The following is a 12394-nucleotide window of genomic DNA, read 5'->3' as shown; positions in this document are numbered from 1 at the left end:
TGATTTAGTTTAATATCTCAACCCCTAGTTGATTCAGTTTAATATCCCAACCCCTAGTTGATTCAGTTTAATATCCTAACCCCTAGTTGATTCAGTTTAATTATCATGTTAATGCCCAGACACATTACATGTTTGACTGGGATATAATTTTAGAGGTACCTACTTTATCACTCGGTTTACCACGGGTACTCCGTGGAAGAGCTGAAATGAAGTTGTCAGCTTTTAGTTCAGTTTTGGCCAATGTTTTCAAACCTGATGGTCTGACCGAATTGACCGCAGTTAGACCGGACTTTTTGATAATTCCGGTTAGACAGCCTCCGGTCTAATAGCAAACACTAAACTAGAATGAACTGGACTAAACCGGGTGAGTCGGATGAACCGGATCGGAATTTCAATTGGCATGAGTCGGTCAATGGTCGGTCAAACAATTAAATTTCATCGAAAAATGGGATGAATAGATGATGAAAAGTAAATCTGAAGGGTCGTTAAGGATCCCTTCATCTCCGGGGATGACCGGTGGAAAGTGGATTTAAAATGGCGACGGCGATGGCCGGTGAAAGTGGACTTGAAGGGTGGCCGGAGTTGGCAGTGTCGCCGGAGTAGGATATGCTGCCGGAGATGGCTATATTACCGGAGTAGGTTCGCTTTTGGATTGTATTTCATTGAGGTTGTGGTGATTAGTGAGTTTCAAAGGGGTGGTGGTGACTGGTGTTTTGTTTTCGATGGAGAGAAAGTTTCAATGTTTAGTAAAATAAAAGTGGTGTGGTGTAAGGGTATATGGCTATATGCAACATTAACAAATTGAAAGAACGTGCACTGTTTGGGCCCGCTTATGTACTAGTACCACCAATTAAGAGTACAAATTTTATCAATGCTTTTATTTTCATTTTTCAAATTCTACCAAAATGATTTTTTTTTTTATATATATAAATTAGGATAGATGACTTTGAATATAAATATTTGTATTATCATTTATTAATATACCACTGTGATTTTGTATTATTGGGTAAAATTCATTATAAAAAATAATTTATATGTATGTATTATATATCCGCTCTGATCGCGCTTCGACCGGTTCAACCAGTATAATATTATGAAACCGGTTCAACGTCCGGTCCGGTTTTCAAAAGATTGGTTTTGGCATATATAAAACATAGTACTTTGTCTATGATATTCCCTTCAGTCACAGAAGAATCAACTTTCTCTTGTAGTGAGATTGTGGCCTCAAGAGTTGAAACGACTTCCGCCATGGTAGGTCGCTGACTTGGTTGATTATGTAAGCAGCGACATGCAATACGTACTTGAGCCCATTGTGCTAAACCGCATTGATATTGATTTGCCCCAGATTCTTGAATCTATAATATGGTTGAGTTTTCCTTGTTTAATACGGTCTTCAGCCCATTGTGCTAAACCGCATTGATATTGATCAAGTTTTGAATCCACGGCTTCTCTCCCACATATCACTTCAAGCAGAAGAACCCCAAACGAGTACACATCAGATTTTCTTGTCAATATGCCAGTATTGTAATAACACGGATCCATATAACCAACTGTTCCTTTCACCTAAGTGGTCACATTTGTACCTGATTGGTTTGTCGAGCCAATTTTTCCTAGCCCAAAGTCAGAAAATTTTGCTGAAAAGTTGTTATCCAACAAAATGTTGGAGCTCTTTACATCACGGTGTATGATTCTGTGTTGAGTGCCTGTACCCGTGTTAAGGTAGTCCAACCCTCTTGCTGACCCAATGCAAATTTTGAGGCTTTGTAACCAAGGTATAGTCTCACCAGCCTTATGCAGGTGATCTTCAAGCATCCCTTGGGGCATATATTCGTAAACAAGAGCCATCTCTAGTCCTTCGTTGCAATATCCTATTAGAGACACAAGTGTGATCATGTTAATTATAAAACGTATGTCCGGAAATAATTTAAGCCTACAGGGCCACACAAAATGACATGGTAACTCTATATCATTAATTAGTATATTAAAGTAATATATTAATTAAATATATAATGACGAATTAATTCATTATGTAGAAGGTGTGGGATCGAAATAAGGAAAACAAGTTGTTTCCTTATTCCACCATAGGGGGCCGAAAATTCTAAGGGAGAATTAATTCCCTTGGGATTACTTGTCCACCAAGTTTAAAACCTTACATAATTGCCTATAAATAGAGGGTTAATTCCAAGGGTTTTAACACACATTCACAATACAATCAATTGTGAAAAAAATCTCTCTCTCTCTCCTTTGGTCGACCGAAAGTCCCCTCTTCATAGGGTTTTTGGTTTTTGGTTTTTAAGCAAGAAAAGGGGTGTTTGGGTTAGTGCTTAGGGTCAATCGAAGGGTTAATAACAAAGGGTTGTTCGGTTCATGATTCGGGTACTAGCATACAATATACGGGTGTCTAGTGTGCGATCGTAGAGGGATTTTACTTTAAACCTTAAATCATCATAATAATAATATCATTATTATTTGGAAGCTTTGCATAAGGTACACGTCTCAATTCTATTCTTTGTTAATTAATTTGATTGCATATATCTTTCGATTCTTCTGTTGCGTATACTTGTGATTATGTTTTATATATATCATATTCTAACAGGATTGGAGTTTTAATTAATTGTTAAATACTTAAAAGAGTTTTCTTATTTTTTAATTAATTAAAATCGATTTTAATTAAATAAAATCTAGGGTTTTGTTTAATTAATTTGACCTAATTCAATGGTGGATTGAAACCCTCATGACAAGTTTTGAATTTGTGAATTGACATGATTTATGTGTTATAAACTGCATGTTACGTGTTACTTAATTATTTAAAGTTGTTAAATAATAGTAAAATCACAAGGAATTCATACAAAATTAATTGTGATTTTACTAAATATATAGAGTTGTATATTGCAAAGCATGATATCAAATAATTAGGGTTAATTATTAGATAAATGTGTGACTATGTAAATTTTTCGTGTGATTTTCCTGATTTCTGACAGTTCACTAAAAAATTCATACCTTTTAATCGGTATTGAGTTAGAAGTTGTGCTTTGGAAAGTAGATGCTCAACACATAGGGCTAAAAATTTGTAGTGCTGGTCGAAAATTGAATCGGACCAGAAACAGGCCTAAACTTGTCGTCAAGCTTCTGGAAATTTCCAATCAGCATGTTTATGTGTTTATGTGATTATTACTTGTTAATTAAAATTGTTTAAAGGCTTACACAATCAAGGTAACTTGATGTATGTGGTTCTCTTATTCGGAAGGGGAGCTGTAATTTAAACATATGCATGAACCATAGTGACCATGTTTAGGTGGCCTACCTTAACTTGTTACTTGATTAAAATAGTTCGGTAATTAGTAAGTTTATTAATTTTTGTATTGTTTATAAGTTGTATAAAGGTGATGCAAAAATTGTTTTCTTGGAAAAATATAAACTTGACAAAGAACTATCGAAATAGAGATTTCATTAAAAAAAGTAGAGTCTTACAACCTTGAGATACACCAGCTCACCCATTTGAACAAACTCTAAGAGAGGTATAAGCCGGAGTGCGTTATCCTTTTAAAAGGACGGGTTATTAATTGCGTTCATCGCAAACCTTTGCCCTTGCGCTTCTTTGTGCGTTCAAATGGAGCTACCGAGCTCTCTTGTGTTGTTCAAACTATACAAATGATTTTATTAAATATTATGTTATGAAGATTATGGATGAGTCTTCATACATAAACTTTTGATTTACATCAAATGCGTTACCCATTGAAAGTTAAGTCATTGCCACCCACTTTGATTAGAAACTTGCCAGTGCTTTTCGCTTTGTGTGAGACCGTGGGCGAATTGTATCTCTTCTAGGTAGATTACCACTCGTTGTGAGACAGCGGTGGACTATCTACATGTTCTTAATTGAGCGACTTAAAACGAGTTAAGAGGTGAGATCCTTGACCCGTGGCATAAGATTGGACAAAACATGTTTACAAAGCACTTATTACCCCTTTAAAGTGTTGTTGAAAGTCCCATAAATCCAGGAGTTGCATGATTGCAATTATCGTTTTCACGATTACCTTTTGAATATGTCAAGTTGGATCCTAGCCTTAGTGAAAAGTAACTGTTAAATGAATTTAACATGGGTAATTACATTTCTTAAGGATTAATTATCGAAAATACCGATAATTGAACTTTTTGTCTGTTTTGTAGATGGCAACAACAAATCCTTCTTAAAACATACATCAATTGGCTTTTAGGTCGATGCTAGAAAGGGAAAACCTTTCTGGACCAAATTTTAATGACTGGTTTCAAGTCATTAAAGAGCATACACCCGTTTCTCCAGGTATTAATGCTGCAACTAGAGAGTTGGTAGCATGCATTGCTCAGTATGATAGATATAATGAGGTCATTGGTTTGTATGACATACTCAATAAACTTCATTCTATCTATGGGAAACATGCTGAATCTGAAGTATTTGAACTGAATCGAACACTTCATAGCTTGCATCACGAGCAAGGAGCACCAATTAGTCCTCATATCCTCAAGATGAAGAGGTATTTTGAGCAATTGGAAAGGTTGAATTATACTTATCCGCAGCCAGTTACAAGTGGCATGATTCTCAAGTCTTTATCTAAGGACTTTGAGGAATTTGTGCGCAATTATACTATGCATAACATGAATAAAACCATTACTGAACTTCATGCCATGGCGAATGAGTATGAAAACAAACTTCCAAAGAAGTCTGCTACACCCCGAGTTCTCATGATCAAACGGGGAAAGGTCCACAAAGGGAAACGACAGAAGGGAAAGGGCATCAAGGATAAAGGAAAGCAAGCTGCTACTCCTAGATCTAAAAGGACCCCTCTGGCGAAAAAGGAAAATTTTGTTATGGACCAATCTTGTTATCACTGCGATAAAGTGGGACATTGGAAACGGAATTGCCCTAAGTATCTTGCTGAGTTGAAGAAGAAGCAAACTGGTTCGACCAGTACTTCAGGTATCTTCACTATTGAATTATATTCATTTTCTAAGCGGAATTCATTGTTTAGGACACCGGGTGTGGTACTCATATCTGTAATTGTTTAAAAGGGCTTAGAAGAAAAAGGAAACTGAAGCCGGGATCTTTACAACTGTTTGTGGGCAATGGCCTACCAGCAGTTGTAGAAGAAATAGGCGAAAATCATTTGGTTTTACCTAGTGGTTTAATAATTGTTTTAGACAATTGTCATTATGTACCTTCTATTACTAGAGGTGTCATTTCAGTTTCTTTGTTGAAAAACAACGGATTCATTAATGTTTTTAATGATTATGGAATTCCAGTTTCTCGTAATAATGTTCATTATTTTAATGCTATTGATTGTGATGGTATTTATGAAATTGAAATGCATGGTTGTGATTCAAAGGATAGTTCAATGTATAATGTTAGCAAACGAGTCAAGCTCAATTCGGACTTGACTTATCTTTGGCATTGTCAACTTGCTCATGTTGGCAAGAAACGCATTGGAAGATTTCAAAGAGACGGTCTCTTACAAATGAATGATGAATCATTTGAAAAATGCGTATCTTGTGTTTCGGGAAAAATGACAAGAAAACCTTTTCTAAATAAACCGGAAAGGCTAAAGAGCTACTTGGACTAATACATACGGATGTATGTGGTCCATTTAGACATGTGTCAAGGAGAGGTGCTAGCTACTTCGTCACTTTTATGGATGATTTCAGTCGTTATGGTTATGTTTATTTGATTAAGCATAAACATGAAGTCTTCGAAACATTCAAGGAATTTAAAAGTGAAGTAGAGAATAAACTCATTAAAACCATCAAGATTCTTCGTTCGGATCGAGGTGGGGAATACTTAAGTCAAGAGTTTAAAGATTATCTTAAAGCTTGTAGAATAGTTCAATAGCTTACTCCTCCATATACTCCTCAACATAATGGTGTTTCGGAGAAGAGGAATCAAATCTTGTTGGAAATGGTTCGATCAATGATGAATCATACGACTCTTCCTTTTTCGTTTTGGGATTATGCCCTTGAGACTGTTGTTCGCATTCTCAATATGGTTCCAACCAAGAAGGTTGACAAGACACCGCATGAATTATGGCATGGGAGTGTTCCCGAATTGTCTTACTTGAAGGTCTGGGGATGTGAGGCACTCATGAAATGAGATACGCCTGATAAACTTGAGTCTAGATCTATTAAGTGCATCTTTGTAGCATACCCAAAGGAAACGATAGGTTACTACTTCTACTTTCCTAAGGAAAACACTGTCAAGGTATATAGATTTGCTGAGTTTTTTGAAAAACAACTCATATCTCAAAAGGACAGTGGGAGGATTGTTGAACTTGATGAGCATCAAGAAGATGTGTCAACTTCTAAAAGCACTGGGAATCTTCAACTTAGGGGGGGGATGTTTAAAGAGATAAATCTCTAGATGAATATCAAGTTGAAGATGAAGCGATTCCACTTCGTAGGTCCTCAAGGACAATACGTGCTCGTGAAAGATTAAATCTTATGATTGAATCTGAAGAACATGTAGTAGGAGATTTAAATGAACCTCCTAATTTCAATGCTGCATTATCGGATTCGGAATCTGACAAATGGCTTGAAACAGCGAATGTGGAAATGAAATTCATGAAAGATAATAAAGTCTGGAGCTTGGTTGATCTTCCACCAAATCGTAGAACCGTTGGGTGTAAATGGATCTTCAAGAAGAAGACCGACATGGATGGAAATGTACACACCTATAAAGCTCGTTTTGTGGCGAAAGGTTATACTCAACTTTATGGAGTTGATTATGAGGAAACCTTTTATCCCGTTGCGGACATTAGAGCTATTAGGATCATCTTAGCCATAGCAGCGTACTATGACTATGAGATATGGCAAATGGATGTCAAAACCGCTTTTCTGAGTGGTTTTTTAGACGAGGAAGTCTATATGGTACAACCAGAAGGTTTTGTCAATCCAGAACATCCCAACAAAGTATGCAAACTTCAAAGGTCCATTTATGGATTGAAGCAAGCATCAAGGAGTTGGAATAAGAGATTTGGTGAGGAGATCAAAAAGTTTGGTTTTGCTTAAAATCCTGATGAGCCATGTATATATCGCAAAGCTAGTGAGACTAATGTCACTTTCCTTGTCTTGTATGTAGATGACATATTGTAAGTAGGAAATCACATTCCAATGTTGAAAGACGTTAAATCTTATCTTGGAAAGTGTTTTGCTATGAAAGACTTGGATGAAGCGACATTTATACTTGGAATCAAGATCTATAGAGATAGAAGTAAACGGTTGATTGGATTAAGTCAAAGTGCTTATATAGATAAGATCTTGAAGAGATTCAAGATGGAGAATTCTAAGCGCGGGAACTTCCCTATGCAAGAGGGACTTAATTTATCTAGCAAGAATGGTGCTTCTACACCTGAAGAGGTGGAGCGTATGAAAAGAATTCCTTATGGTTCGGCAGTGGGTTCTATCATGTATGCGGTAAGATGCACTAGACCTGATGTTGCGTTCGCGCAAAATATAGTTAGCCGCTATCAGCAAAATCCTGGAGAAGATCATTGGACTGCTGTAAAGAACATTCTTAAGTACATGCGTGCTACTAAAGAATTGTTTTTGGTGTATGGAGGAAATCCCGATGCTGAGCTTAAAGTCACTGGATACTGTGATGCTGGATTTCAGACTGATAAAGATGATATAAAATCTCAGTCAGGATATGTCTTCAGTTTAAATGGAGGTGCAGTAGATTGGAAGAGTAAGAAACAATCTACAGTTGCTATGTCTGCTATAGAGTCTGAGTATATAGCTGCTTCGGATGCGGCCATGGAAGCTGTCTGGATCAGAAAGTTTATTTGTGGACTTGATGTGATGCCATCAAATAACACTCCAACGGATATATATTGATAATTTAGGAGCAATTATCATTGCCAATGAACCTGGGGTTCAAAAGGGTGTCAGACATTACCAAAGGAGATATCACTACGTTCGTGAGCAAATCGAATCGGGTGAAATCAAGTTACTCAAAGTTCACACAGATTGTAACTTAGCAGATCCTTTTACAAAGGCCTTGTCAAAAGGAAAGCTCAATAAGCATGCCGAGGGCATAGGACTTAGATATTGCTAGTTATGTCATGTAAATCTGTGATTGGTATTTGGATAATGGGATGTTAAACAATTGTTATTTTCAATAAATGAATTTTTATACGTGGTATAAGTGGTTTCATTTTTATAATAACTGTGTCCTATATTTGCATGTTTAGATCCATGAATATTTAATATATTCTAAATGTTTATTGTCGATTAATTATATGGGAATATGATTAAAGTAAGACAATTATGAGAGATTGGTGAAAATATTTAAGGGAATATTTTGAAGATAGTTGATCATACCAAACTCACATGATATTCAAAAGGTGAATATTGGACTTAACCCACATAAAGAATTATCATTTTATGGATCGACGTCATTAAATGAGATTCGTGAAATTGCTACTTTATTTATCCTTTGACTTGAGATACAAGTGAGTTATGCATGTGTGGATTGCATTTTTAGATATAGTTCCTAACTGTCCTGAACAAGGTAGTAATAAAGGTCTATTTTCAAAAATGTTAAGAAATGACATGGCCAGACACTTGTAGTCAATACAGGATTTGTTCTTTCAATTTGCAACTAAAGTATGATACCATTTGGCGCCCTCATTAATTAATTTAAGATGTTTGTGTGGACACACCCAAATGAACTCAAGAAGATGTCTTGACTAATTTGGTAATCTTGATTAATTGTAAAATGAGAAACATAATCGTTAATTTATGAAATGACATTGATCCATATTCATAATTAACAAGGGTAGAACAAAGGGATATTAAAGGTTAAATCATTTCAAATTTGAAAAAAATTAAGAAATTATTCTTAAATATTTCTGGGAGCATTGGCGTGTTGCTAAACGCTAACTGTAACACCCCAATATTTTAAGGTAATAGAAAATTAACACTTTTCATAGTTTAGACATTAAATTAATTTCCTAGTATTTTGTTTTGACATAAGAGGTTAATTTAATTGGAACTTTAATGTCTAGCGGGTATAATACCCACTAAAATTAAACAATAACGTGGTAGATGGGTTAAATGCCCAGCCAACTTCAAATGGTGATTCATAATATCACTAAGTCTCATATTTTTCTCAAATCCTCTCAAATCTTCCATTCCTTGAATTCATCAAAGTATTACATGCAATTCACCTTCCTAGATCAAATTAATCAATTCAATCAAACAATAAGCAAAGTGAGGGCAAAGCTTGTTGGAGACTTAATCACAGTTCAGATTCTCGTTAGATTCACTTTACCTAGTTAGTAGTGTTGTCGCTAGACTCACACTACCCTTTAAAACACATTCTCGCTAGATTCATTGTTTTAAGCATTATGACCTAAAGTTTGTGTTACTAATTCATCTTTTAATTACCTGGCTCTTAAGCCATGACCAGATATAATTCCCTCCGGTGACCACAGTGCTCGTTTCCAAGTCAAAGGATCGCGTATGGTATTGTTAAGATTCATGTTCAATTCATCCTAATTACCATGATTTTGGATCCCTCGGTTACAAGTGAATCACTTTTTACTTCTAGTTATCGACCGACTAGTTGTTTTCTGTCCTAGCATATTAGTCATAGTGCATGATCATAGACAACCATTAGAATTAAACTAATATGTTCAGATATAAAACCAATAGCAACATGAATTACTAATAAACATGTATCTACGATAAACAGTAAAGCACACACCAACAGAATCTAAACAAACACAGTGAAATAATAAGCGTCTACATGATCACATTGATCCAAACAAGTATTCAGCCTACTAGCCTAGCTTTATTAAAGGAATAACAAAGTCTGAGAAGATAAAAGACATAGTTCAATAACGGAAGGTGTTTAGATGAAAGATCTAGACCAAGAGTGAAGATCGGAAGGTGTTTAGATGCTCTAAAACCTTCTTGGAATCTGCAATTTTGATCTAGGGTTATTCCTGGGCGGCTAGGGCTGCTGAATCGGCTCTCTCTTAGTGTTTTGAGGGTTAGTTCGACTTAAATAGGGGTTTTAGTCGGTTTCAGATCTGGGCTGACCAACAGCGCTGGTGGGCTGACCAGCGGCGCTGGTCCTGGGCTTTCTTGGGCTAGCGGTGCTGGTTGGTCGAGGAGCAGCCGCTGGTTAACGAGTAGCGGCGCTGGTTGGCTGGGGAGCAGACGCTGGTGAGTACCAGCGTCGTTGGTTAGGTGGCCAGCGGCCGCTGGTGGCTGTTGTCTTGCACTTGTGTCTTCGTTTGGCTCCCGAACCACTTCCTTGTGTCTTGTAACTTCATAGGCTTCCTTCTTAAGTCACATGATGTCATTTACCCTCTCTCGCATCTTCCAGGAACCTGCATAATCACATCATTCATTAAGTACCAATAGTTCCGGAATAATAACTCATTTAAGCATAGAAATGAAGCCTTTGTTTAGGGGTTTTTATCACAAAATGGACGCTCATCAATCATCTAGTTGAGCCTTTAGCCATAGTATCTAATAGCCAAATTTAAGGTGAGTCTATATACATATAATCATGTTCTTGTTAATAGAGGTCATAGGTGGGTAAATTCCTATGACCCATTTGTTTGTTGATTGTAAGAGTTAGTAGGTGGGTAAATTCCTACTAGCCAATTTTGGATGCAAGAGCTAGTAGGTGGGTAAATTCCTACTAGCCAAATTGTTTGTAAGAGCTAGTAGGTGGGTAAATTCCTACTAGTCAAATTGTCAATGGCCATGTTGAAAATTAATTGTAATGAATTCTATGCTTGTGATTGATATGAATGAAATGACTATCATTTAATAGGCTATATGTGGTGCTTGATGCACATTGCTATGGTAACTTGATTATGTTTATATGTATATGCATTCACTAAGCGTTGCTTATGTTTTAGTTGTGTAACCCTTTTATAGGAGTTGGTACTAGCAGAAGCAAGGAATTGATCGAGTGAAGTTAGATTTGAAGGTTTTGGCCATCTTGAAGGTTGGCAATTTGGGTAATCTCGGTAGATAACCCCTTATGACCATTTTGGCTTTTGATACAAGTCTTTTTTGGATAAATATGTTTTCTTGGTTTGTAATTTCTGCAAATATGTCATAGCTTGGGTCATTGGAATTCATATTGTTGTCATGATGAAGTAAATTAGGTTAATAGTTGGTTAATGACCCGTTTTGTTGTACTTTGGTGCTTTTGGTCAAACGATAGATTTAAATATAATATGTCGTGTCAAATACTTGTTTGAAATCTGTAATGTAGTGTTATGAAGTTTGGATTCAAGTTGGGATGGTTGCAAGTCGAGTTAAGTGGTCAAAATGGAGTTTGTTTCAGTCTGGTACAAATATGCGACGCATATTTAAGTCCATGCGGCGCATTTTTGAAACTCTGAAATCTGGAGCGGAATGTGAAAAAAATGTTGCGCATGTTTTTTTGTACATGCGACGCATATTTCATGTCTGATGAAAATGCGACGCATGTATAAAAACATGTGGCGCATCTTTAAAAAAAAATCAATTTACTCATATCTTTTTAACTATTACAAAAATGAGTTTGGTTGTTACAGTTTTTGGTATCAGAGCCATGGTTCAAGGGATTTAGGTATTCGATCTTTTAGTTAAGATGCCTAGACTTGAACCATAGGAAATTGACTTCGACCTTAGGTTTTAGATTGTTCGTGTTTGAGAATTGAAGTATTTAGTAAGGTTTATTTAAAATGAAATAGTTTATGATTATAATAGAGCCGGCCTATTATCGGTCATAAGCTATTACGTTTTAAATTGAACTTACTAAATACGGAAATGATCGAATATGAAGGTTTGGGGTATTAGAGATTAAGTAATGATTGAAATGCGATATTTATAAGCCTCTTGAATTTTGTAGTATGGATTCATATTAAGATGACGATGGATCAAGTTGTGATAGGAACAAAAGTGTGATGAATGAAGATATAAATCGTGACTTCATTAGTGAACAAATAGGGAAAGCCTTGGAGAATTTCTCTCCATTTATTGTCAAGAAATTGAATGAGACTATAGAAGGAGCAATGAGCGATTCCATCGCTAACAAAATAAGAGAAGAAATGGCCTCCGCGGTGCAAGAGGAATTCGATAAACGTTTTCCTAAAGAGAAAGTACTGGAAAAACAAAATGCTGAAGAACAACCGAAGCCAAAGAATGAGAAGCCCTATGATCTCAAGAATTTCACCATTGCCAAACATCCCAACTATAATGGGGATCCCGACCCTATTGTGAGTACAAGGTGGGTAAATGAAATTGAGGGAGCTTTTCGTATTACAAAGACTCCCCCTGAAGATAAGACTTTATATGGATCAAGTATGTTGACGGATAGAGCGAAGTTGTGGTGTGATAGTGAAATGGTGAAGAAAGG

General features: G+C 36.2%; 1 protein-coding gene across 1 annotated transcript; it reads right to left on the bottom strand.

Moving 5' to 3' along the window:
- Nucleotides 1-1272: 1272 nt before the first annotated feature.
- On the bottom strand, nucleotides 1273-1845 carry LOC122601235 (probable receptor-like protein kinase At2g39360). Its single transcript, XM_043773995.1, has 2 exons — nucleotides 1584-1845; nucleotides 1273-1463 (listed from the first exon to the last, which is right to left on the bottom strand). The coding sequence occupies exons 1-2, from the start codon at nucleotides 1843-1845 to the stop codon at nucleotides 1273-1275; spliced, it is 453 nt and encodes a 150-aa protein (XP_043629930.1).
- Nucleotides 1846-12394: the final 10549 nt, after the last annotated feature.

The sequence above is a fragment of the Erigeron canadensis genome, chromosome 5 (genome assembly GCF_010389155.1).
Source record: "Erigeron canadensis isolate Cc75 chromosome 5, C_canadensis_v1, whole genome shotgun sequence".
Lineage (NCBI taxonomy): Eukaryota > Viridiplantae > Streptophyta > Magnoliopsida > Asterales > Asteraceae > Erigeron > Erigeron canadensis.
The sequence above is the reverse complement of the archived record's forward strand: the minus strand, read 5'-3'. Positions and strand labels throughout refer to the sequence as shown.